The 27,091-nt window shown below is 41.4% G+C and overlaps 1 protein-coding gene across 1 annotated transcript in view; it reads right to left on the reverse strand.

Annotated features, from left to right (window-relative positions):
• TMEM143 (transmembrane protein 143) overlaps positions 1-27,091 on the reverse strand; it is a 1,024,200-nt gene that overhangs the window by 385,882 nt on the left and 611,227 nt on the right. Inside the window, exon 6 of the mRNA XM_044080554.1 lies at positions 22,672-22,808. Coding sequence (XP_043936489.1) covers positions 22,672-22,808 — 137 coding nt within the window. The remainder of the gene's footprint in view (positions 1-22,671; positions 22,809-27,091) is intronic.

Consider the following 27,091-nt stretch of genomic DNA (forward strand, 5'->3'; position numbering starts at 1 on the left):
AGCATGTTGATTATAACTTGTCCATTACAGAATGGAAAGCTCTTCAAGCTTTAGGTAAAATGAAGGATGTAATCTTTAAACCCTCAGACAAAGGGAATAAGCTTGTCATTATGCATTATACTCAGTATATGGCCATGTGTATTGAACATTTAGAGGACGATAAAATTTATGAGAGAACTGACATGTTGGCATATAATGAAGCAACTGCTGAGTATGTTGAGGTATTGCATAAGGGTAATAGACTTGGTTATTTCTCTGAAACTGATATTAAGAAGTTTAATATAGATGGATGTAAAACGGCATATTTTTATTGCCTCCCCAAGATTCATAAAAATTTAAATAGTCCACCAGGGAGGCCTATACCCTCGGGTTGTGAATATTTCATCCATAAATTATGCCTCTTTTTACATAGTTATTTAGCAACTATAGTATATACTTTGCCATCTTATATTCGAGATATATTTGATTTTTTTTGCAAAAGATTAATGATATTAAGTGGAATAGTAACATGTATTTTTCACATTAGATGTTAAAAGCCTCTATACGATCAGCCGCCATAATTTTGGCATGGAGGCTTTGAGATTTTTTTTTTTTAGATATCTCACCAGTGACAGAATATATAGTAGAATTGGTATATTTCTGTCTTACACATAACTTGCTTGAGTTTAATAATAATCTTTTTAGGCAGAAACAAGGCACAGCAATGGGGGCTGCTTTTGCCCCCATGTATGCTAATCTAAGCATGGGCCTTTTTGAGAATGAATATATCTATAGGAATAATTTTTTTTTGTCAGCATGGTATTAGGTACTACAGGTATATTGATGATTAAATTTGTTAGTTCTCTATATAATAATAGACATGGTCTACAATTTGATGGCCTTAATATAGGAATACATATTCCTTTTCTGGACGCAGTCACTGGTATTAGGAATGGTTTTGAACTAATGACGTCAGTGCACAGAAATTTTGATCAAGCTACACAGTTTGTTCATGGCTATATTTGTCATCCTACACATACTATGGAAGCACCTCCTTATCGTGAGATGCTTAGAATATCTAGGTTGTGCAATAATATCTATGATTTTAAACAAGAATTGGGTAGAACTGTAGAAATATTTGTTAAAAGAGGCTACAGCAAAAGCCTAATTGAGAAGAGTTGGAAGAAATTATGCAATAATTTTGACAAAAGAAATTGTCATGCTAGTAGACAGTCCTTGGACCATTACAAAATGACTGACAGAGAACATAAGGAATTTATTTATTTTGTTAAAACATTTGGATGCTTTAGTTCAAAAGTTGTAGAACAAATAAAATATTATTGGAAGTACTTGTGTTCTTTGAAAAATGTCTCTACATGGCTTGATGGCAGGTTGGGAATCTCCTATAGAAGGGGTAGGAACATACAAAATGTTATTGTGAGAGGAAGATTTTGTATCCCGGCTATGAAAATAGATCAGAGGTTAAACATCAGGGGAACCACTTGCTGTAATAAATGCAAAGCTTGTAAATTTGTAGTAGAATTTTTTCCAAGAATAAATAATATTCCCTTTGAAACTTGGAATAACTTCACTTGTGATACTGAGGGTGTTGTTTACGGCCTCAGATGCCCTTGCAATTTATTTTATATTGGGGAGACCAAGAGGGCATTCAAAGTGAGACTACTAGAACATGTAAGGGATATTTGTAATAAAAAGGAAGAAAGCTCTATAGCAGTACATTTTCAGCAATTTCATGATAGTAATAGTGAAGGGTTACAAGGAACTATTTTAGAGAAAATAAATGTGTCATTTTTTGATGAATGTCTTCTTAAAAACAGCTTTTAACTAAGGAATCTGTGTATATTTTGAAATGTAATACTTTGTGCCCATATGGGTTATATGAAGAATTAAATTGGAGAATGCTCATTTAATTGTTTAATTGTTAATTGTTTATAGTATTTTAGGCAAGTTTTGTATGATGCTCTTTACTCCTTGAAGGTTTTTTTGGGGCCGAAACGTCAGATACAGAGATTTTACAAAAAACCTGTGTTGGATTCACTGGCTGGTTGTATTTTATATTTTTCGTTTGTGGTGGTGGTTTTCTAGCACATCATTTCTCTTCCTCCACCTAGTTCCTCCGGTACCTGGGCCACTAACTGGGCCTGTATGTGCTGTGTCAAGGTTTTATTCCTGTATTTTACACAGATGGCTAACATTCTGCCATTTGGGTATGCCCATTTTTGCTCTTCTAGTTAACTAAGCTCCAAGCAATGCTTTATAACTGCGACACCATGTTTCTCCACTTCAGCTATTGCACAGCTATTTTGCTACCCAAGACCTTTCCCCCCTTGTTAGTAACCATCCCACTTTATGAAATGCTAAAACCTAGGGTGGATGACTGGGTGACAATAGAGTGATGCTACAAATCCAGACTAGTAGCTAGCCACAGCAGTTCTGGATTAGTTTGAGCTAGTTTTCATTGGTTCTTGTTCCACATTCCATCTTGATCATGTCATTTGGATCCCTTTGTCTTAGTACTAGCACACTTCTCTGGCTACCTCAAATAAGTAGTCCAGCAATCATTTTGTCAGTAGTCTTCCCTGATCCCCTTTTTAAAAGGGTTGGCACAACACACAACTGACTGTGCTAAGTTAAGTCTCTCATGATGAATAATATGATGAAAAATACTTACTCGCCTGTAGTCATCAAACAAAAGCCCAGACAGTTGACTGCCCAGCAACTGGGCAAATCAGGATCAATTTCAACTTTGTTTTTCCCTTATTGTTGTTCCTCTCTCGGTCCCATGGCCATATCTTGGTTTTCTCTGCTCATGCGCAGACTTAACCCATACATCTCAGATTATTTCAGACAGGGAAAAGAAAGGGCCAATCATCTACTGCTTCCATTTTATGGTCTGTTCTGTAGTATTAAACAGTCTTATCTAAACTGTCTGATCATCTCTCATTTCCACTTAGCAGAGGATAGGCAAGTTTGCCAGCATCCAACCTTTAAGAAAAATCACTGCTCAGTTTTCTTTCTTGACTGACTCTATTTAAAGCATTTAACAGAAATTAACTCTTCTAGGTTTCTAATTGGGCTAATGAGGTGATGAACCATACTGTCACCTGACCATGGACTTTAGGTCATTGCATATATGTTTCCTAAAGGACAGATGGTCAGACAGCTCCCACTGTGTCAAACCTTTTGTTAACTTTAACTTTACTCTGTGGAGCTGCAATGCACCTGAACTGTCAGAATGCACACACCAAATCAATGTAAAGACTTTCTCAAAGAAAACTTTGCAGATTTCTGACTCCCAATTATTTTTGCCAATACATTACATAACAATTCTAATATGAGGTTCTGAAAATACAGTAACTAAAGCTCATGTTGACTAATGACATTTATCTACTTCACTTCTGTAAATCAAACTAACAGCACGTATAAGGCGAGTTCTGTTGCCAGCAAATTTTATCCACTTTGTTGAGCGGATTCACTATACAACCTCGAAATACTGAAAAGTCGAATTTCAGTATTTCGAGACTGAATAGTCGAAAACCCACATACACGAAAACCCATAATCACGACTACCACAACCATTCACACACACACACAAACCAGGACATAATCACACACACATACACCTACCTAACTAAACAAACATAACAACACACACACCTAACCTACCTAAAAGAAGGGGGGCAAGCCCCCCTGCACACCTCACGTGGGGGGCTGCACCCACCACACCCCCCTACTTATATATTCTAACTCCGAGGTCGCACTAAACAAACAAACACGCAAAAAACACCACCGCACCAACTCACACACACTAAAATCCCTACCCAATATCCTCAAACACACACCACTTACCTGAAACCCCAGATAAATCCACAAACCGCACCACACGTCACGAATGCAACACCACGATAGCGGCAGATTCGACATTTGCAGATTCAACACTTCCGCATTCGGCATAGTGTAGTTTCGAGTAACTGCACTTTCCACTATTCGGTCTCCACGTACTGAAATTCGACATTTCGGTACGTCGAGATTGTCTAGTGTATCCGTTACAGCACATACACTTAATGTCTATACTGGACCCGCTTTTGGAGATGTCTCTTAGTTATTAGCTACTAAACTGCAAATGCTATGTTTTTTATATCTCAACTGTACTCTTGTATCTGACAAGCTGTTGTACTTTAATATTAATTAGCTTGCTGGCCAAAGAAATTGGGTATTTGATTATTTTAAATACACACAGAAGGCTAGACCCCACAAGACTTGCTCTCAGTGTTAGTGACTTACTTTGGTGTAAATCCCATCTATAAACTGGCTTACACCTGGGACCAAATTCCAAAACACCTGTTCTCAGCCTTCTCTCAGTGTAAGTGGTTACTTACTCTGACATCATGTCTTTTGGAATTGGGACCATACAGTGTACGTTTCCCTGGCAGTATAGCATTACAAGCTGCTGACCCATTTCATAAACAGATCTAGGTGTAATTCATTCAGTTTCTACTTCTATACTGGACAACAAGCCACTGAAAGCTGCCCTACCGTACATTTTATCTGGTTAGCAGACTACATAAAAATAAGAAACTGCATTTTATGAGAAACAAAAACAGAAGCATACTCTTTGCCAGACATTTCGAACTGGCTAGGACAGGTAAACTTAGGTCTCAAAAATCTCTAGCTTTTGGATAAGCTGCAGGGCCTTTCTAATCTACAGGTTATTTATAGTAACCTTTTCAAAAACTGCCCTGTTTCAGTTTAGGCATACTTAAATTCCCTGTTAGTTAATTTTATAACCTTCCGTGAAGGCTAACTCAGTTTATCATCTTCTTCTTCTTTCGGCTTTTCCCGGTTACGGATCACCACAGCAGATCACCTGTCCGCTCACGACTGGCAGTGGAGTTTTTACAATGTCGAGGTGCCAGCCTGGTGCCCAACCTTCCACTGAAGGCACACACTCGCACACACTCACACCTAGGACCAATTTAGAGTGTCCAATCCACCTACAGCATGTCTTTGGGATGTGGGAGGAAACGGGAGCACCCAGAGGAAACCCACGCGACTGCAGGGAGGACATGCAGACTCCACACAGAAGACACCCCAGCCGAGGATTGAACCGGAGAACCTTTTGTTGTGAGGCAACAGTGCTAACCACTGCACCACAATGGCCGCCCACTTATCATCTTTCCTGTAAAAAAAAATATTTTCTACATCTCCTCCAAGCTGTCCACCTTGTACCTTCAAACTGTGTTTTGTTTTTAATATGGAGGCAGTGTCTCTTACATTCTGTTAATTTCTTTATGGTATATACATTTTCTATCATGACTTGTTCTTGAAGGGACTAACCTGCTAATTTGTCAGAGAAGAATAACTTGAATGAAATAAACTCATATGAGCAGGCTGAAGTACAGACAGGAAGAACAGTTTCAGAGTACGCAGTATCAGTGTTTTGTGATGCCACACACAGATCATTAGATTAGAAAAAGGGATCTGATAAAACACTGTCCTTCTGTACATACCCGTGACTAAACTGGTCTGTAGCCTATCGTGTAGATCTTCAATTTTCAACTGAAGTGAACAAAATGAATGTGTGTAAATTGCAAGTTCACTACTTTAGTGCAAATTCAGTAAAAAGGCTAGCAATTTTAAGGGAAACTTTTGTGATAATATTATGGCTAAACATTAATATTATGGTCAAACATAAAGACAACAATGGTGTTTTCAGTTAATCTCCATAAAATGGAAAAATGATTTCTCTGACTTCTTAACAGTAGGTACCGGTGTCCTACAAGGATCTATATTAGGCTCCATACGTTTCAACAAATTCATCACTGACCTCTACACTGCAACAAAAAATGTTACCCTAGTTCAAAATACTGATGATTCAACCGTAATCTGCTCTGCCAACTCCCTCTCTCTCTCTAAATTCCAACACCTTACACAATGATCCCTTCTATCAGTTGAACCATGGCTAAATAATTATTCACAACTACTTCTAAATCCTAAAAAGTAAATTACTGCTCCTCACCCTAAAACACATCTCTATCAAAATAACACTAATTACTGTCATCTCTGCCAACAATGCCATTTTAGAACAAGTAAACAATACAAAATTACTGGGGGTCATAATGGATGACCATTTGAAATTAGACTGACATATATCACACATGGTTAAAAAAACACTCATTAAAACAGGTATATTACACAAAGTGAAAACCTACCACACTGGCACAGCCAGAAGACGTAGAGGCTCTAATTCCTTAATGCCATCTCTCCACTATGCTGTCCCAATCTACACTAATCTCCAAGGCTCACAACTGTCCAGACTTTAGCAATGTTCTAATAAAATAGATTTACATGAAACTAAAAGAACAGAACACATCACTGTGTAGCCCTCACATAATTAAACTGGTTAGATAGTGCAGTTGTGAAAGCTGAACTTATTATAACAATAGAAGTTCGAATGATCACTACTGCAGTAGCCTTAGCTATATGGGTTATAGCCATATAGCTAAGGCCATATGGGTTATATCCTGCCAAGGATATAACAGCTGGCCAGCTTCCAAAGCTTTGGGGCACTTTTCACAAGCCCAAACTGTCAAGCAGCTTCAGCTGAGCTTACTAAAAGACAAGTTTGAATGTGAAGCCCATCACAGCATTCCTACCAGCGGAGAGAGGAAGGTTGAGCCCTGCAAGAACAATGCTAGCAACAACAAGAACAATAAATAAATAAATAAATGTCCACACCCTGGCATATAAAGCATACCACAAAACATAGGGGGATAGAGGGAGGGACCGCCTTCTGTAGAAGTGATTATTTGAATATCTACTCTTATGGTAAGTTCAGCTTGCACAACTGTACTGTGTTCATCATACTGACGAAAGCTGCAGTAGCCTTAGCTATATGGGGTAGATTACCACAGATAACTACAATTGGGAGGTGGAAAGAGAAGAGTCCAGGTGCCCCTGGAGAATGGTCCTAGCAAAGCCTGAGCAGGACCTAGAAAAGGAATCAAGCTTATAGTGCTTTGCAAAAATATGGAAAGAGGACCAAGTAGCAGCTTCTAGTATAATTCTAGAATCCAACCCTTTCCAAAAAGCCATCGATAAAGTGAAGGCCTTGCTGGAATGGGCCTTAACCCTGGCTGGTACAGTTTTGTTATGGTGAGTATAACAACAGAGGTTGTTTCTTCTTACCTTCACAAGAAATGAACAGATGATCTGATGATCTGAAAGATTTAGTTCTGTCAGGATAGTACCCAAGTTGTTTTTGGAAATTCAATGTAGTACCCTTTCTCCCTCATTTTTAGGTTCAGGAAAGAAAATGGGCAGTAGGATACTTTGACTTACAGTAAACCTGGATACTATTTTAGGCATAAAAGAATAATTAGTTCTCAAAAAAACGTAGTCCCTAAAGAAAATGAGACAGGGCTAACTTACCATAAGAGCTTGCAACTCTGATACCTTTATTGCAGAGGTCAGCGCAATCAGTAAAACTGTTTTCCATGTTAAGAATTACAAGTCAGCTAGACTAGCTAGTTGAAATGGAGAAAGTGTTAGCTTCTTTAACACAAAATTAAAATCCCAAGGAGGGGTCACTGCCTTTCTGGGAGGCCTCTTATACAAACCCCCTTTCAAGAACATTCTCATGTGAGAATGTATTGAAAGAGGAGGATCCTTGAGAAGACATGCTGAAATAGCCAATGAAATGAACCCTGATAGAATAATAAGAAAGGACATAGGATAGTAGCTCACACAAATACTGTAAAACCGGAGAACAACTAGCCTTAAGTGGGTGCTGGTTAAGTTGTAGGCACCCACTAGAAAACATTTTCCATTTGCTAATATATGATTTTCTAGTAGTAGACTTTCTTGCCTCTATTAGTACATGCTGCATGTCCTCAGTAAATAGGTGCCTAAAAGTAATTAAAACCCTATCATCTACACAGTCAGCTGAAAATGACTGATGTTGGGGTGTGTCAAAAAAATAAGTTATATACTCACCATAATGCTCCACTGTGTTATCTACTCAGTTTTCATCAAACCTGTGGATCTCGGTTCTGACCTCGGAACTGACTCAGCTGTTAGCAAGCTAAATCATCCGAACTAGAGCACCTCCCACCCTACCCATACTCCCTTGCTCCTCTCAGATACCTCAGATCGAGTTTGCTGCCAATTTGTCCAGCATAGAAATTACATATTTTAACAATAGAGCTTAAAACTGTTCAGGAGCTCAAAACAGGAACAAAGTCCGCAGCACTATCCATCAGGTCTTGTAGATATACGGAAGGAGGAAGGGAAGGCTGATGAATACTGAAGCAGACAACACAGATGGAACATTATGGCGAGTACATAACTTCTTTCTCTGATGTTGTCTGTTCAGTCTTCATCATGCCTGTGTGACATAGTAACCAGCTACACAGGTCTGGGTGGCCTCATGGAAGGATATTCTGGAGTACTGCAGAGCCAAAAGCATTCCTATTCTTGGAGAATATATTAAGTTTATAATGTGAAATAAAAGTGTGAGAACCTGCCCATGAAGCAGCCGCACAAATGTCTTCCAAAGAAACCCTAGACCAAAATGCCTGATCTCATGGACAAAGTTCTGACTTGCCTAGGTAAAGGAACATTGTTAGATGAATAAACATAAGAGATAAAATCTCACAGCCATCGTGCTATGGTACCTTTGACAGCAGCTTTCCCTTTTTTGGAATCTGAGAAAGCCATAAACACTGGTCAGATTTTCTGAAAGATTCTGCTCTATCCAGATAAAAGCACAACTGTCTATGAACGTCTAAGAGATGCAACATATATTCGCCCTTATTCTGGAAATTTGGGAAGAACACAGGGAGGCTGATGGATTGATTAATTTTATTTATTAAAGCAACCTTGGGTAAGACAGAGGGGTTAGTACGTAGAGTAACACTGTCTTTATGAAGAATAAGGTAGGGGGACTTGGAAGATAAGGCTTGAAGCTCCGACATGCTTTTGGCAGAAATAATGGCTACTAAAAAAGCCATTTTCCAGGACAAAAATTTTAAATCTGTCAGCGGGTTCAAAGGGAGGTAAGATCAGAGCTTGGAGAACCAATGTCACATCCCACAGAGGGGTAGGATCTTTGATAGTGGGATGAAGAAACATACCTCTGAGAAAAGCTTTGCAAAGCCTAGAAGAAGCTAAGGATCCAGCAGTTTCTCCAATATGGAAATTAGAAATGGGTGCCAACTGAACTCTGACAGTAGAAAAACTGGTCCCAGAATGAAACAGACCAGCTACAAAGTCCAAAACTACAGAAATGGGCACCATGAGCAGGTCAATGTGATGCTGTTGTTGGACCCAAATGGAAAACCTTTTCCACTTACTTTTATAAATCTTCCTTGTAGAGGTCTTATGGGAAGAAATCAAAATTCTCTGAATTGGGGTAGAAAGCCTGGACTGTCTAGCCATCATCAGAATTGGAGAAACCATGTGGTTAATTTCTACTTGTGAAGATCCAGATGGAGTTGACCTGATGGGTAAGACAGAAGATCTGGAAAGAGTTCCAGTGTCCACGGTGGGCAAATCAGACAAGACCAAAGGAAGGTGAAAGTACAGTTGTGTACACATCATTAATGTAGATGTTCGAGTGTATTCACGGTTGCAGTCATCACATTTGGGTTATCCTGCCAGGGGTAGCCCTCAGTTGGCCTGAATACCAGAGGCTTCGTATTTCTGCTTCGGTTGCTGTCACTCCAGGCCTGACTTCAGGTCGTCAGTGGTATAAAATCAGGCAGCCGACGCCATTACATCAGTTTTTCTTGCCCTGTCAGGAGCCCCCCAAATAGGGAGCTAGGTTATGGTGGAAGAACACCACCAGTAGAAAGCAAATACCAAAAAAATCCCTGTAAGGAGAGAGGAAGAGAGACAGAAAGAGAGAGAGAGAGAGACAAGGGGGATGGAGGGAGGGAAACCAGGACTGCAACTGTGAATACACTAGAACATCTACATTTATGGTAAGTGTACACAACTGTACTATGTTCTTCATGTTTCCCCTGTTGCAGTCATCACATTTTGGTTGATTCCCAAAGCTGAAGAAAAGGGTGGAGGCAGTCAAGAAGATTGTGGGCTGGCTAGGATGCCCTGCAAGACTGCGGTGGCAAAGCCTGCCTTGGATTTGGAGAAGCTAGGCAGGTGGTAATGCTTTATGAGGTATGAACAGATGTCCATGATGCAGCCTCCAGGATGTCCCTGGTGGAGACCCCTCTGAGAAAGGCTGCAGAGGTGGAGGTTGCTCTGGTGTAATGTGTCCTGACCCCCTTTGGGGTGGTTTCCCATGCTGCCTGTAGCAGAAATGGATGCAGTGTGCTATCCATTTGGAGATTGTTTGTTTGGATATGGCCTTGCCCTCTGCTCCTGCTGCAAATGAGACTAGCAATTGATTAGTTTTTCTGAAAGATTTAGTTCTGTCCAGATAGAATCTGAGCTGTCTGTGTACAACTAGAGAGTGCAGAATCCTTTCTCCCTTGTTTTGTGGGTTAGGAAAAAGGTGGGCAAATGTATGGATTGGTTGAGAGCCACACTGGACACCACTTTAGGCATGAAAGATGGGTTAGTCCTGAGTGAGACTCTGTCAGCATGGAAAATGATGAAGGGCTTTACAGCAATGAGTGTTTGTAGCTCTGATACTCTTCTAGCTGAAGTGATGGCCAGAAGCAAGGCTGTTTTCCAAGAGAGAAATTTTAACTCTGCTGAAGCTACAGGTTCAAAGGGGGTAGAGTGAGCTTTTCCAACACAAAGTTAAGGTCCCAAGCTGGGGTAGGAGTTCTTCTGTATGGCCTTACGTTGTTAGCCCCTCTTAGGAAATGTTTGATGAGAGGGTGTGAGAAGAAAGGAGGCTCTGTGCTGTAATGAGCAGAGATGGCAGAGGCATGAATTTTAATAGAAGAGAAGGACAGACCCCTGTGTAGTAGGTCTGCCAGGTAATCCAGGATGAGAGGTAGGGAGGGCTGTACCGTTCTGGCTCCCTTAGCCTGGATCCAGGTGCAAAACCTTCTCCACTTGTCAGCATAGTATTTCCTAGTGCTGGGGCATATGGCCTCACGTATAACATCTAAGACTTGTTTGCTTAGGCTGACAGCCTGAGGGGTGGTCAGGGAATAAGCCAGGATGCCAGGTTGAGGGTCTGCAATTGGGGATGCATGAATTCTCCATTCCCCTGGGTCAGGAGTGTTGGGATCTGAGGTAAGTGCCATGGTGGCAGTGGTGACAGGCTGTGCAGCAGTGGGTACCAATGCTGGCGTGGCCAGTCTGGGGCAATCAGGATTGCCCTCGGTTTTTCCTCCCTTATTTTGAGCAGTACCCCTGATATGAGTGATAGAGGGGGAAATGCATAGACGGAGAGGTTTACCCACTGGAAGGATAGTGCATACACTTTCCAGGCCTTGCTGTGAGAGTCCTGGTGCAGAATTTTCTGAGCTGGTGATTGGAGTGGGAGGCAAAGAGGTCCACCTTCGGGGTGCCCCATTTCTGGGTTACAAGGGTGAAGGTTCTGTAGTCTAGCTGCCACTCGTGTGGGTCTAGCAGGTCTCTGCTTAAGTTGTCTGTCAGAGAGTTTAGAGAGCCTGGTAAGAATTGTGCTAGCAGGTACAGCTGCATGGCTGAGGCTGTGTGCCAAAGGGTCATGGCGAGCCTGCAGAGAGGATAAGAGTGAGTCCCTCCCTGCTTGTTGATATACTACATCACTGTGGTGTTGTCTGTTTTGATCAGTAGAGGCCCCGGGGAGAGTAGGGGTCTGAAGGCTGCCAGGGCGTGCTGAACAGCTAACATCTCTTTTTAGTTAATGTGCAGATGTATTTGATTTGGGCTCCAATGGCCCTGAATGCACCTGCCATTCAGGTGTGCACCTCAGGCATAGTCTGATGCGTCTGCTGAGGGTCTGGGTGACGTGGGGTTGTGAGAATGGAAGTACCTTGTTGTGGTTGCAAGCTGCTGCCCACCAAAGAAAATCTTTCCTTAGACAAGGTATCATGGGTATGAGAGTTTCCAGGTCTTGAGAGTGTTGACACCAAAGGCTTTTTAGGTACTACTGTAGTTTCCTCATATGCAGTTTGGCATATGGAATGAGTAGGATGCAGGAAGCCATGAACCCTACAGCTTGCAGAATTTTTCTTGCGGTTAACTGGGTTCTGGTGGTTAGTTGAGAGAAGTAGCCTGTCGGGTAGGCTTGCTTTTCTGGAGTAAGGAATGCCATCTGGGATGCTGTGTTCAGGCTTGCTCCCAGGAATACAATTTTTTTGTGTGGAGACTAGTTTTGATTTCTTTTCATCGACAGTATACCCCAGAGAGGTCAGTAGGTCCTTTACAAAAGTCAGGTGCAGTAACAGCTTTTCCTGACTGTCTGCCTGAATCAGGCAATCGTCTAAGTATAGGTACATTTGAATATGTCTTTGTCTGCAAAAAGCTATGGCGGGAGCCATGCATTTTGTGAAAACTCTGGGAGCAATGGATAAGCCAAAGGGTAGTGCAGAGGACTGAAAGTGCATAGATCCTGCCCTGAAACATAGGTATTTCCTGCATGATTCCTTGATTGGGATGTGTAGGTAGGCCTCTTTTAGGTCTAGGGTGGCTAGCCAAGCATCCTAGGAAAGCATTGGTAGAAGCTGCTGGAGGGTGAGCATTTTGAATTTTGGTATCAGCAGAAAGGTGTTTAGAATGGATAGATTGAGGATGGGGTGCCATGTGCCCTCTTTTCTGTGTACAAGGAAGAGTCTGGAGTAGAAACCTCTTTTCTGTGTACAAGGAAGAGTCTGGAGTAGAAACCTTGGCCTATCTGGTCTGCAGGAACATGCTGTATTGCCATCATGGAGAGCAGAGAAAGTACTTGCTTTTTTGCCTCTGCCCACTGGTTTGGAGGAAGATCTGGGAACCCTTTTGGGGTTGGCAGAGTGTTTAAAAAAATTTGTATCCCTGGGACACTATGTTGAGGACCCATTGGTCATTGGTAATAGTGGCCCAGCTGCTTGCATGGAAGGAGAGTTTTCCTCCTAGGAGCACAAGCAGGTGGGCAGAGGTAAGGGGGGGGGGGTGTAAAGTAATTTTGAGTTCTTACCATAAGGGGGTGGCTTTGCACTCCCTGTTTTTGAAGAGGAGGAATTGCTTAGATCTCTGCATTCCCTGGGGCTGCTGTCTGGGAGGTCTGCTTCCCTTGGGTCTGTGCTGAGCTGTCCTGGAGGGGGCAGAAAAGGACCAGTGCTTGAAGGGGCAATGCCTACTGAACCTCGGAAGCTGGACCTGTAAGAAGACTTTAACTGTCTGCATAGATTTAGCTTTTTCTTCCATCTTTTTTAAGACCTCTTCTACCTCGGTGCCAAATAAGTTGCCTTTGTTCAATGGTGTGTCCAATAATTTGGATTTGACATGGTCTGGCAAGGTCTGTTCCTTAAGGCAAGCATGCCTTCTAAGGACAGAACCAGTGACTGCTACCCTGCAAGATACTTCTAGGGCGTCAAAGCCACATTGCAATGTGTGATTAGTTACTTGACTTGCAGAATGCATTAGCTCTTGTAATTATGTATTTTCTGCACAAGCAGGAAAGGAAGATATTTTTTGTTTGAGGAGTTCCATGGTATTCTGCTGATATTTCAGCATGTGGAACTGACAATTTAATGCTCTAATAGCAAGAGTAGCAGACGTGTACACTTTCCCCCATCTGTCTAAAGCTCAGGAATCCCTAATTGAGGGGGTGGGATTCTTAGCTGAAGTTGCTTTAATTCCTTTAGGTACTTGAGAGATGACCTCTGGGTCAGCAGTAGGATTTCTGAAAATAAATTTGTGAGAGTCAGGGACTCTGTAATACCTGTCAGGTTTTCCTGGAGCAGGAAGAAGGGCGTCAGGAGTCAAACTGGATTCCATAAAAACATCATCCACAACATCCAGAACAGGAGGAATGGCCAAACGTCTGTGCTGTGGTAAATCTAAAAATTCCCTGAGTCTCTTATTTGACTGAGGATAATCTTGACATTCCCAATGGAAATGCTCCCTTAAAGTATGAAGGGTTTCCCCAAATGAAAAATCCTTAGGTGGAGAGGCAGAAGGAATGGATTCCTCTGCATCAGAATCCTCATAAGCAGAGATCTTCATATTCTGATGCATCAGATTCATACGACTCCTGTTCAGATAAAACTACTGGGGACAAGTCTCTTTTTCTTTTGGAAGGGGTAATAAGCATAATAAGGTCTTCCGCCATTTTAAGCATTTGAGATTGAGGCAAGGAAGCAGTTGCCTGAGCTTGGGTCGTCGTTTTTTTGGGTGTGGTTCGTACCCTAGGCCTTAGAATCTCGGTAGTTTTAAAAAGAACTGAAGACGCGAAAGAAATTGTTGGTCTGTGTCGAGTATTGGTAGTGTGAAGTACTTCCTCGGAAGCCGGTGCCTGCTCAGCGGCTTTGGATCCATCCAAGGTAGACATCCACAGGATCCTTAGACAAAGAAGAGTCTCGCAGCATATCGGACTCCAAAAGGGCATCAGGGAATGCGAAAGTGCCTCACTGAGGACCAGAGAACTGACGACTAGCTTAGCGGAAGTGTCGTTGGCAGTTTTGGACCTGTGTGTTCTGACTTTATCCTTACTTTTTTCAGAAGATCAGTAGTCGTATGGCTTACTGAAGCCATATCGGAATTCAAGGACTGAGAGTGAAAATATCTAGCTACAATAAGGGCCCGACGACGTATAGTTCTGGCACTGAACAAAGCATAAAAGTGACAGCGGGGGACGTCATGGTCTGGGCCTAAACAGGTGTTGCAGCAAGACTGGAAGTCTCAGTGTGGTATTTGCTTTCCACAGGCGAGACAATTGTTAACTTTTTCCGACATCGGTTAGAGCAAGAAAAAAGGATCCCTAATGGGGTACTTAGCTTTAGAAGACTTCAGCTTCATTTCGGAAACAAAAACTCAGGTAGCGGCCGACCAGCACTCATGCGAACTGCTTCTGCTTCGGGATCCTCGGCAAGAAAGACTGATGTAATGGCATTGGCTGCCTGATTTTATACCACTGATGACCTGATGTCAGTCCTGGAGTGACAGCAACCGACACAGAAATATTAAGCCTCTGGTATTTGGGCCGACTGAGGGCTACCCCTGGCAGGATAACCCAAATATGATGACTGCAACAGTGAAACACGAAGAACATCTAGACTTGTTGAGGCCAAAAGGGAGCAATGAGGATCACACTGGTCTCCAACCTTCATGCTTTCTGAAGAAATTTGGGGATCAGAAGAACAGGTGGGAATGCATAAAGTAGACCGGGGGGGGGGGGCAAGCATGGACTGCAGCATCTCTTAGTGACTGTCCCTGTGGAGGGATCAAGGCAAAGTACCGGCTACATTTGTTGTTAAGGGGAGAGGCAAAGAGGTTGCAGTAAGGCTGATCCCATTTGAGGAAAATTCTGTTTGTTACTAACTGATTCACAGACCACTTGTGAGGCAGCAATAAAACTCTGCTGAGCCTCTCCACCAGTATACTGTGCACCCCTGGAATGTGTGTTGCAATTTGAAAGTGATTGGTAGAGGGGGCCCACTGCCACACTCTCACTGCTTCTTGACAAAGGGGGGTAAGACCTGGTTCCACCATGTTTGTTGATGTAACACACAACAGGCATGCTGTCAGTTTGAATCGCAACTGTCCCTAGAGGGAGAAGGAAGTGAAGTGTTTGCAATGATAGAAGCACCACCCTCCTCTCTAGGACGCTGATATGCAGGTTGATCTGCTGGGGAGTCCATGTGTCTTAAACTACCTGTCCCAGGTAATGACCCCCCCCACCCCAGCTGGGAGGAATCCACGGTCAGCGTGGCGATGGGAGTGGGAAGAAAGAACAGTTGACCTTATGCCCATTCTGTATCATGAAGCTACCACAATAGAGAATTTCTTCACACCCGAAACAGTCTTATAGGATGATTCAGGGGATGGTGCAGAAGGGACCATTGAATTGACAGCATCCACTGATGAGCTCTCATGTGTAAGCGAGCTGTCAGTAGTAATGTTATTGTTGCAGCCATAGATCCCAAAGCCCTGAGGACAAGATTTGCTGGAGGAACTGAAACAGCTAGCATTCTATCTGATATGTATCCTTAGTGAAATAATCCTGTCTGTTCGAAGATAGGCCAGGGTTTTGTTTGTGTCCAAACGGGCTCCTACAAAATCTATCACTCGTACTGGTTGTAATTGCAACTTCTGAAGATTTATAGTGAAAAAAACGTTAAAAAGGAACTCATGCAGGGGCTTTAAATGATCATGATGCTTTGCTGATGAGCATCAAATGAAATCTGAGGTATTTGGTGGAGCGAGGGAGTATGGGTAGGGTGGGAGGAGATCTAGTTCAGAAGCTTTACCTTGCTAATGGCCGAGTTAGTTCTGAGGTCGGAAACGAGACCCACAGGTTTGATGAAGACTGAACAGACAACATCAGATTCCCTTGTTCTTGTGTGAGTAGATTCAGTCTGTGAGAAAGTTTGTGGTAACTGTCACTGACCATTTCCAAAAGAAGGAAGAACCACAGCTGCCTGTGCCAGAAGGCAGTCACCACAATGACCTTGAGAATTCCTTCTGAATCTTCAGAAGTATCCTAGATATTAGTGAAAGGAGTGGAAAAGCATACAGGAACATTCTTATCCAAGGAAAAGAAAAGGCATCTGTGTTCCAGGCCTTCTTCCATGGAGTCCTGGAACAGAATCTTGTCAGTTGATTGTTCGAACAGCAGGCAAACAGGCCTACCTGTGGAACACCCCACAGATGGACAAAATACTGGAATACCCCCTGATCTAGTTTTGGTCTGCCCTGGTGCTGCTCAACTTGTCTGCCACATAATTTTGCATGAACAGAATGTAGACTGCCTGTATAGTGAGACTGTGCAGTAAATCTTTATCCCAAGCTAACCTGGCTAGTCTGCAAAGGGGTTACAACCTGGTTCCCACTTGCTTGTTGATGTACCACATGACTGTGGAATTGTCTGTAAACACTTGAAGAGGTCCTCCGTCCCAAAGATGGTTCAGAGAGTTCAGTGCAATAATCAGGGCAAGCATCTCCTTGATATTTATCCATTTGCATCTGTACTTGGGAGTTCCATACCCCCTGCACTTTTATCCTTCCTGCAATTGCTCCCCAAGCAAAGTCTGAAATGTCTGTGGTGAGCGACAGCTTTGTATTAGGGGCAGAGAAGGGGAGACCTGGATTTAAGGATATCTGTTGTCTCCACCAAAATATTTCTCTTCTGACAAGCCCAAGCACTGGCATTTGAAAAAATAAAGGGGGTTGATGCTAGGGACAAATAGATTGCAGATACTGCAGCATACCTTTATCATGCAAAGTCTTATCAGAGATATCATGAGAATCACTGATGCCATGAGACCGAAAATCCTGAGGTATTCCCTCACAGTGACCAAAGTCTGAGTGTCAAACCTTAAAAATAGATCTAAATAAAGATCTATTTTTCCCTGTGAAACAAAAGCTTTTTGAGCTGAGATGGCTAGTTGACATTCCAAGAGCAAAATCCTGTGTGATGGAGTCAAGAAAGACTTTTAAATGTTCTCCTGATATCCCAGCTTGTGAAGACATCTCTGACCCAAAAGAGAGAGACAGACTCCTGACACATGGAAAAAGACTTTGTAAAGATAAGTAAATTGTCTAAATAAGGAAAAAAATGTGGATACCCTGTAGCCTGAAATGAGCTATAACTTGAGTTAAGACACTTTGTGAACACTTTTGGTGCAGTGGAAAAGGTAAAGAAAAGAATTGATAATGTGATCCAGGCAGAAAAAACCTTAAGAAACATTTGAAGTCCGGATGAATAAGGATGTGATGGTAAGCATCTTTTAAGTCTAGTGTTACCAGAAAACTTGAAACAGGAAGAAGAGATAACAGGTTGTGAAGTGACAACATTTTGAATTTAGGCAATATCACAAACCGGTTTAAAAACGAAAGATCCAGAACAGGTCTCCAAGCATTTTCTTTCCTTCTTATTAGGAACATCCTTGAATAAAAACACTACCCCACCTGGGAAGGAGAAACTGATTCTACCACTCCTTGGGACAGTATATTTTTATTTATTTATTTAACATTTGTTTACTGGAAAAGTCTGACTTGGAACAAGGCCAATTTTCAGCAGAGTCCCAGGGAGAAAAACTCCAGATGCATGCCTTTGAAACGTGGGAGGAAACCGTAGCACCCGGAGGGAACCCACACAAGCAGAGGGAAGACTTGCAGACTCCAGACAGAAGGTACTCCAGACGGGAATCAAACTGGAGAACCTCTTGCTGTGAGGCGACAATGCTACCGCTGCACCACTGCACCGTATGATGAAGAACAGGTGGAAACACAACAGTCTGATCTAGAAGATGAAGAATGACCCCTTAGAAGGAGGAACTTCCTACCACTGCCATCTGTAACCTTTATGAATTATTTTCAAAACTCATTAGTAGCAAATTCTTGCTTACTTGTACTGTGGAGCTTTTCTCCTCGGGCCTCCAATGAAAAAGGGCTTTTGCTCAGATGGACTAACCCGGTTAACAAATGTCAAATAAATAAATAAATTGTCTGAAACAATCTGTTGCCAAACACAAAAACTGAGACTCAAACTTTCTGGAAGGAAAAATGGATTACAGTAGGAGGGGCTTACAAGGTCTCTTGAACAGTCATTCAGATTTGTTGAACTGTTTTTGGTTTTTGGGAGGTTCAAGACTTGTTTTTGGAACCCCTTTGCCGTTTCTTCTTAAATGTCTGTTTACATAGATTTTGTTGAGACTGTTTATTCTGTTTTTGCCAAAATTGAATGAGGAGACAGAAAATCCTTTGGACAATTTGGAAAAGGGGGGGCTGAAAAATCTTGGATCAGCTTGCTCCTTTTCTCACATTTTTGTTAATCTCTGTAGCACTGGGGCCAAACACTAAATCTCTATCCAAGGGAGAACTTCAGATAAAAACATTTTTCATACTTTCAGAATTTGTCAGAACAAACTTTTAACATATGAACCTGACAATTCAAAATCCTAAAAGAATTATACACTTTTACCCATATCTATCAATAATTGTTCCATCCTTATCAGAAAGAGAAGGATTGGAATTAACTAAGTGCCTAGCAGCAGTGGGATCAACTAAGGCTATAGCTGCCGGGTCAGGAATAGTGTATACAAATTTAAAAGACTGAGGAGCTTTACATATCCTATCTTCCTTTTTTGGGGCAGCTGGCTAACTATCAGGAAAAATGCTTGCAGTAACACACCTCCTCTAAAGCATAAAGAACAGGAAAATGGGTGTAAGTTCTGGAAAATTCTTCTGTAACAACTGTTAACATTTTCTGAGGGACAGAGAACCTCAGACTTCTTCAACTGAAAACACTGGCACATTCTAGCAATAGTCTCAGAGAAAGAGAACCCACACAGGAAGACAAATAAACTGAGCTCTCATCTAAGTCTGAATCAGAAATCTGAGGAAAAAATGTACCTGCTCCTGCATCTTTCTGGTAAGATTCAGCATCATGAACCTTTTCAGAACAAGAGGAATCTCTCTTTCTTTTACCAGAAACTACTTTAGAAGAAGGATCAACAGCTTGCATTAAACCTGTGCCAGACCCAGCTAACTAATCCTATCCAAAGAAATCTGAGGAGGAGTAGATAACATGCTTAGTTTTTTTCCGTTTCTTTTTTGGTAGGAATAATGAGGCCAGTCATGCTACTAATGGCAGCAGCTGCTTCCAAAGGAATGGCCATAACACTCCGACACAACAGAGAAACCTCTCATCTCTCCCTTGCCCACTGAGGGGACTCCCAACAGCCGCAGAGGATGTGGCTAAGTTCTGGTCCATAGTGGTTTTAGGCGCTACACCACACAGATCCAGGTTAAAAGATGAGCGGTCTGAGGTACAACAAATAGCCGCAGCAGAGTCACCCACCTGCAGCTGAGGCAAACTGCCTGGCTGCTGTGGTGGCAAAGGCTGTTTGCTTAACTTTTTCTTTTTGTGATCGGAAGAATGAGTGACCATGAGACCAGTAGTCTGTTCCATGGTCAAGCCAAAAGGCTAGTAGCAATTGCTGACAAACATATCCAGTCCACAAAAAAATCACTTTTCTTTGACAGAAAGAAAAACACAGTAAAAAGCATTTTAAAACACTATTCCAGCCTCACAAACATTACTTTTAAACTGACAGAAAAAAATGAGTGCTTCATGTAAAAGTACATTACTGTCTTGAGACATTCCATTTAAACACAGAACTAGCTTTACAATAAATTTCCTGAACTGGAAAGTAATAAAACATCAACAAGGTTGTGTAACTGTGATCTAGCTTTCCAAAGCAACTGTGAGTTCTTTTCAACATGAAGTAATGTCACCTAGGTGCAAGAATACTGTTGTTTGTTTTGTACAGCTAGCTATCCAGTGCTCACATGTGCACAACTCAGTCAGGATCTGAAATTAGTAACTTTTACTAGTTATTTTTAGAAAAAAAATTAATCTTTTCTTTTTTAATGGCACTGCTCAGTGACTCAAGAACCCCAAATCTAACTCTAACCCTGTCTCTAAAACTCTAACTCAGGAACTTCTTTGAAACTAATCCTAAAACTGTAACCCTAACTGCAAATGTAAAACCCTACTCCTACAGTTGTAACCAAAAAAACCCGGCCTTAACCCTAACCCTAATCCTAAAAGTACCCCTAAGGCTAACCATACAATCTTAACTTTTATACTCTTAACACTGACATGAAACAGCTTTCAAATAACAACTTGTGGTTATGCTGGAGATGTGAAGAGCAAGATGCAAATCAAATGCATATACAGCGGAGTTATAAGAAACTACAGCATTGATCAAATGCATACACAGTGAGGTTATAAGAAACTAAAGCATTGATCAAATGCATACACGGTGGGGGTTATAAGAAACTACAGCATTGATCAAATGCATATACAGTGGGGTTATAAGAAACTAAAGCATTGATCAAATGCATATACAGTGGGGTTATAAGAAACTACAGCATAGATCAAATGCATATACAGTAGGGTTATAAGAAACTACAGCATTGATCAAATGCATATACAGTAGGGTTGTAAAAAAACTACAGCATTGATCAACTGCATATACAGTGGGGTTATAAGAAACTACAGCATTGATCAAATGCATATACAGTAGGGTTATAAAAAACTACAGCATTGATCAAATGCATATGCAGTGGGGTTATAAGAAACTACAGCATTGATCAAATGCATATACAGTAGGGTTATAAAAAACTACAGCATTGATCAAATGCATATACAGTGGGGTAATAAGAAACTACAGCATTGATCAAATGCATATACAGTGGGGTTATAAGAAACTACAGCATTGATCAAATGCATATACAGTGGGGTTAAAAGAAACTACAGCATTGATCAAATGCATATACAGTGGGGTTATAAGAAACTACAGCATTGATCAAATGCATATACAGTGGGGTTATAAGAAACTACAGCATTGATCAAATGCATATATAGTGGGGTTATAAAAAATTACAGCATTGATCAAATGCAAATACAGTGGGGTTATAAGAAACTACAGCATTGATCAAATGCATACACAGTGGGGTTATAAGAAACTACAGCATTGATCAAATGCATATAGAGTGGGGTTATAAGAAAATACAGCATTGATCAAATGCATATATAGTGGGGTTATAAAAAACTACAGCATTGATCAAATGCATATACAGTGGGGTTTATAAGAAAATACAGAATTGGAAAACAGTAGCAGCAAATGCATGACCTGATTTTAACAGAATGCTTCAGGTTACCCTGAACAGGTCAGGAAATGAAAATAAAGGTGATGGTGGGAAGGGTAGGATGGGAAATGAGTAGTGATAACAGAATAGGTTAGACACACCTTTGGTAATGCTCTATGATACATCCCCTTGTTTTTGTTTGCTTTCTTTTGTTTGTTTAGACAGAGGTTCTCTTATTGTTCATATAATTGTATTTTTGTTTGATTGCAATATGTGTTTACATAACTAGTAGATTGTTACTTCTATGATGATGATTTCACTTTTTGAAGGTGTTTCTTTTTTGTTTGTAAGGTTTGCATATAGTAGCATTCAAATGTACTTACACGTGTTTGATGTCAGGAGCATCTGTTTCTTCAAGTTTGTCATGCACAGTACTTTTTTAATAATAAAGAATAAAAACATTACAGAGGACACCTGAGGCCACTTAATCAAGTCCTCAAGGGACTGTAAAAACAGGTGGAATTAAACAGCAGCATGGAAGTTGCTGATGGCTCTCTGTCAAACTAGTGATTCACACACAAAAGCTGGGGCCTGCAAATGCATGTGCTAATTCATTAAAACACTATCTGCTCCTGCCTGGCCAGACTAGCAATACTAAAGACCCTTAAACGACAAGTCTCATGATGTTCTCTAAAAGAAAGGATTTAAATAGTAAATTGATGAAGTGGTATTGCTGTGAACCAGGTAAAGATAAGGACCAAAAGTCCAACCGTGCAGGAATGTAAAAACAGTTTACAAATGAAATTTAAAACAACCGTTTTTTAGGCCCCTATATTCTAAAATATGACTTCTTGGTAGAATGCTGGCCAGACATCAAGATTAAATCATATGACTTAGAGCATACACATTAAAACAGCTGTAGAGAACAGTTAGTTTGCTGACAAGAAGACAGTGAACAAAGAAACTTGCCTCTCCCTTGTTGCTGTAGTAGATGAGCCAAAGAATTTTAATTTTGACAGGAGTTTCTGTTTAACTGGGACTAATCCAAGCCTCTGTCCTAGAGCCCAGAATTTCATATATTCATAGCGATCAATATTTACATATACCTAGAAAGCAGAGTGCAGAATTAGTCATTCGAATGTTAGGATAGCAGCACCAAAAAAACATTTACAGATACAACAATTGATCTGCACGAAGGTAAACTTCACTCAACAGCTGTTGGGAGTTTCCCTTCGAGGATGCCAGTCTCTGCACAAAATTCCTATAAACTCCAGCATCTATCCATATGGGAACAAGCTCTCCTATTAGCGCACATCACAATGTGACATGTTGGATTAGGATAGAACACTCCTTCTGCATTCCAGTTCAAACAAAATAGACCTGAAAAGCAAATAAATAAATAAGAATATAAAATGATATACCTGTCTGACTCACAAGGCAGTCAAGCCACTATGGTGACTTGAAATGCCACCAAGATACAGAGGGATGGCAAAAAAAGGCCAAGGGCCTTGCAGCACATCAGCTGATCTGGTGAGCAGCTCCCACCCAATACATGTTATTCTGAATATCTGCAATCGCTGATTTGTGAAGAATGCCAATTACAATAGACATCTTGTGAATGCAGGTTTCTAATGCAGATCTAAAAAAAAAAAAGCTTAATAGAATGATGTCTAAAGTACTGAGGTGCCACTACCAATTAAGGCCTGATTCTTACAATCACAGACTGGGTAAGATAATCAACTCCCTCAAAGAACTGCTAAGTAACCAATGCAGGGCCACATTTCCATTTATATCGTTCAAAAGACTGTGGTGCATCAAAATGGCAGGAAAACTCAAGTCAGGTGCCTGAGGAAGGGCAAGATAATTACTAAATCAGGTGGTACAAGACACTTCTTTATTTAGATTAAACACTTTCCCCATTTAGCAGTTTAAGGATGGCTTTCGAGTAGCTTAAAGCACTTATGAGAGCTCCACATAAATGTCTGGTAAGATCAGATGATCTAAAATATTAATAATTCTTAGAGCTTGAGCTAGCTAACCCACATCTCAGAGTCTATCCTTATCTTATACAGAGTTTTGTACTTACACGGATCTTAAGAGTCTGAAAATTCAGCCATCTTGGCAACCAAATGATTCCAAGGTTAAGTATTGATATATTTTTTCTGAATTTCTGCTGGCAGGTCTGGAATCAAAGGGAAAATGTGGAAAGAGTACAGGAATCCTAGTGTACTTTAACTCTTCCCTGCCATGCTAAAATACAGTAGATCTGGGGGACAGTACCATTGACCTGAGTGGTGAAAAGGTCAATATCTGCCATTCCTTATTCCCAGAGGAGCTTCGCTAACCATTTCTCTCATTCTCAGTTCCAGAAGAGAGTTGGAACTACAGCAGAAGCAGTCTGATACCACGTTCATGCATGCTCTGGATGTGAATGGTTGGGAAATGCACCAGTCTGTGGTTTACTACCAGACAAACAGTGCTTCTCGACACGGGTTAAGGCTTTGTGTTGTACTGCTTGTCTGGTTTTCTAACTAAAGCAGGGAAGGGTCCAGTCTAAAATGCATTTCCAGAGCTTGCAAGGTAAAAAATCCTCAAGCAGCTTTATTTGAATCACCACAAGCCCTTTCCTAGGGGCTCCCCTTGTCCTGCACCAGGAAGAAGTCTAGCTGATCTCCCCAACCCACAGAGAAGAATATTTCATAAAGAGATAGCAAAGGGTATGGCTACAGGAAGGGTACAGCAACACTATATATTGGTGGACAAATCTACCACTTCACAGCCCACTGATAAGGACCTAACATCAAAGAAGGCCTATAAATCTGCATTAATGTCACCAAACTATCCAGTGAAGCATAACCAACTGCACACCCACGAAGTGCACTATGGTTTGGACTTCCACCCACTTTTATATCCTCAGTCAGCATGCAGAGATGGTAACCTCTTAGGCTTTTTCTGTGGGGAAAAAAGACTATCCATTTCCATCCTAGTACAACAAATCCCATGTGCAGGAAAAAAAAGACTTATTCCACTAATGGTGATTCCTAGGGCCTGCAATTATGATGGCCAAAACGGTATGCACTACTGCCAGTGAGACCCTTGATAGGACTAGTAAGATCCACTTATCCAAGTAAGAAGACATTAACATGTTAACTGTTTTCTTCTGCAACGCATTTGCTACCACAGTAAAGACCTAGGAAATGCTAGATAGACCAATCTGCAACACTTAGTACTGAACAGAAGCTCAATCTGAATGAACCAAATTAACTTGTTGAGAACCTCACATAACTATTTGTCAAAAGGCATCCATCATGTCCAGTAACATCATCCAAGTACTTTGCTAGTGTAGATGCATGATCTTTTGATAAGTCACCATCAGCAACCAAAGCTGGCATACTAAATGAGCTAGTTGAAGTTGCTGACAATAAAATATAAATGGAATTATCACGTCCTCACCAGAAAGAGAAATATGTAGGGAAAACTTTAAGCGTGTTTTCTCCTGAAGGATGATCAGGCTTTACAGCCCTTTAAGGAGTACACTTTGGGCACGTTCCAAGAGTTCCAGACACAAAATGATTTTTAAATGAGCCTTCCACAGTGAAGGATTTAACAGCTATAAAACATGGCCATGTAAAAACATAGCCACAAGTCTGTGGCCATCTGTTACAGTTTTCTAATCAAGCAAATTCACACAAACAGTCCTTCTAGTTGCTGTTCTTAATGGGAGTCAGGACTACTTAGACATCCATTATTACGATATCTATCTCCTCAGCAGGGGTGGGATGAGCTAAACAGCATCACCAGACATTTGGCTGCTTTTCTCATTTTAACACTGGGACTTTCCTACTTAAGGAGTTATGCTGGCCTAGAAGAAGAAGAAGAAGAAGATGGAGCTGAGGGTGCAGGCATCATGAAGGCAGTCCATTGCAGCCAACATACATTTCATCTTCAGCAACTTCTTTTTGAAACTGTGTGAACCCTGTTTAATTCCTTCTCTTGCTCTTGGCTGCTGTGCGTCGCGGGCTTCAGCATTCTTATCCATTTTAACCTGCACATCCTGAAGTAGGATTGGAGAACCAGCCATAACTGACAACCTTGAATCCTTAATTTAAAATACAGCCTGCTGTCTCTTCCTATGTTGAGGAATTGAGACCATCTTCTCCCTGAACTCATCCCCTTAAGGATACATGAAATTAACCTGCACGTCCTGAAGTAGGACTGGAGAACCTGCCATACCTGACAACCTCGAATCCTTAATTTAAAATACAGCCTGCTGTCTCTTCCTATGTTGAGGAATTGAGACCATCTTCTCCCTGAACTCATCCCCTTAAGGATATATGAAAGTATGTCATTTGCTGTACGCTAAGCTATTTCTTTAAACAATTAAGTGCAAAGTACCCTTCCTTGCCAGGATAGCCAGCAGCCACACTCCTTTCTACTTCTCTACCTCCATCTCTTCCACTTTCACAGTGTCTGTAATTAACTGTACTTACAATCTCCCTCCTGTACTCCTTGGCCCCCTTTCTCACTCCAGGTGCTACTGTAGCAGTATAGTTTTTTGTCCACTTGATGGCACCCTTCCCCTGAAAGTTTTACCCGGTATATATAACCAACTTGCTGCAACTTGAGTTTTTTCTTAGGACACTACTTTTCTTTTTTAGACTCTCCCTTCCTAGCTCTACTTAGGTCCTACTCTACCCCTCTAATTTCACCATAACTGACACAGCTATCCTTACCCCTCATGCTTCCTTTTGTCCTCTAACATCCTAACCTTCCTCCTTCTACACTTATCTTAGCAGTCAGCATCTCACTGATTGTTTTTACAGGCTTTGTTTTCCTTCACTTTGCTGTTCCTGCACCGTTCGCCCTGCGGGCTCACTCCGCTCCCCTACCCTGCCCCCAATTCTCAACCACCCCCAGTAACCCTTAACTTATACTCACCTAACCCCTCCTACTTCCTCTCCACCTATTACATTCCAACCCTTTCACCACCACCCACGTCCTACTCCCTCCCCTACATACCTTCTATCACCACACCCTTCCCTTCCATTTTAATAAGGCTATACCTACTCCTATACCTTTCCAACACTATCTATCCACTTTATCAAATCCTCAACATGCCTACTAAACATACATCCTTCTCAATGCTACTATTACTGCTTCTGAACCTTACTTACATCCAATACCTTACCCAACTCAACACCATATCCCACACACCATTCCGTCATACAACCAACTCACTCCCCACAACACACACTCATTTACCTCAATATCCCCTGCCCTGTATCCCATTAAGAACCATCTACTTTTTCGCTACAAGCTACCCAATCTATATAATATCTCTAGCCCCCCTCTAACCTCCAAAACCCTTACTAATCTAGCAAGAAACATC

This window comes from Protopterus annectens, chromosome 1.part1 (genome assembly GCF_019279795.1).
Source record: "Protopterus annectens isolate FY-2018-M chromosome 1.part1, PAN1.0, whole genome shotgun sequence".
NCBI lineage: Eukaryota > Metazoa > Chordata > Ceratodontiformes > Protopteridae > Protopterus > Protopterus annectens.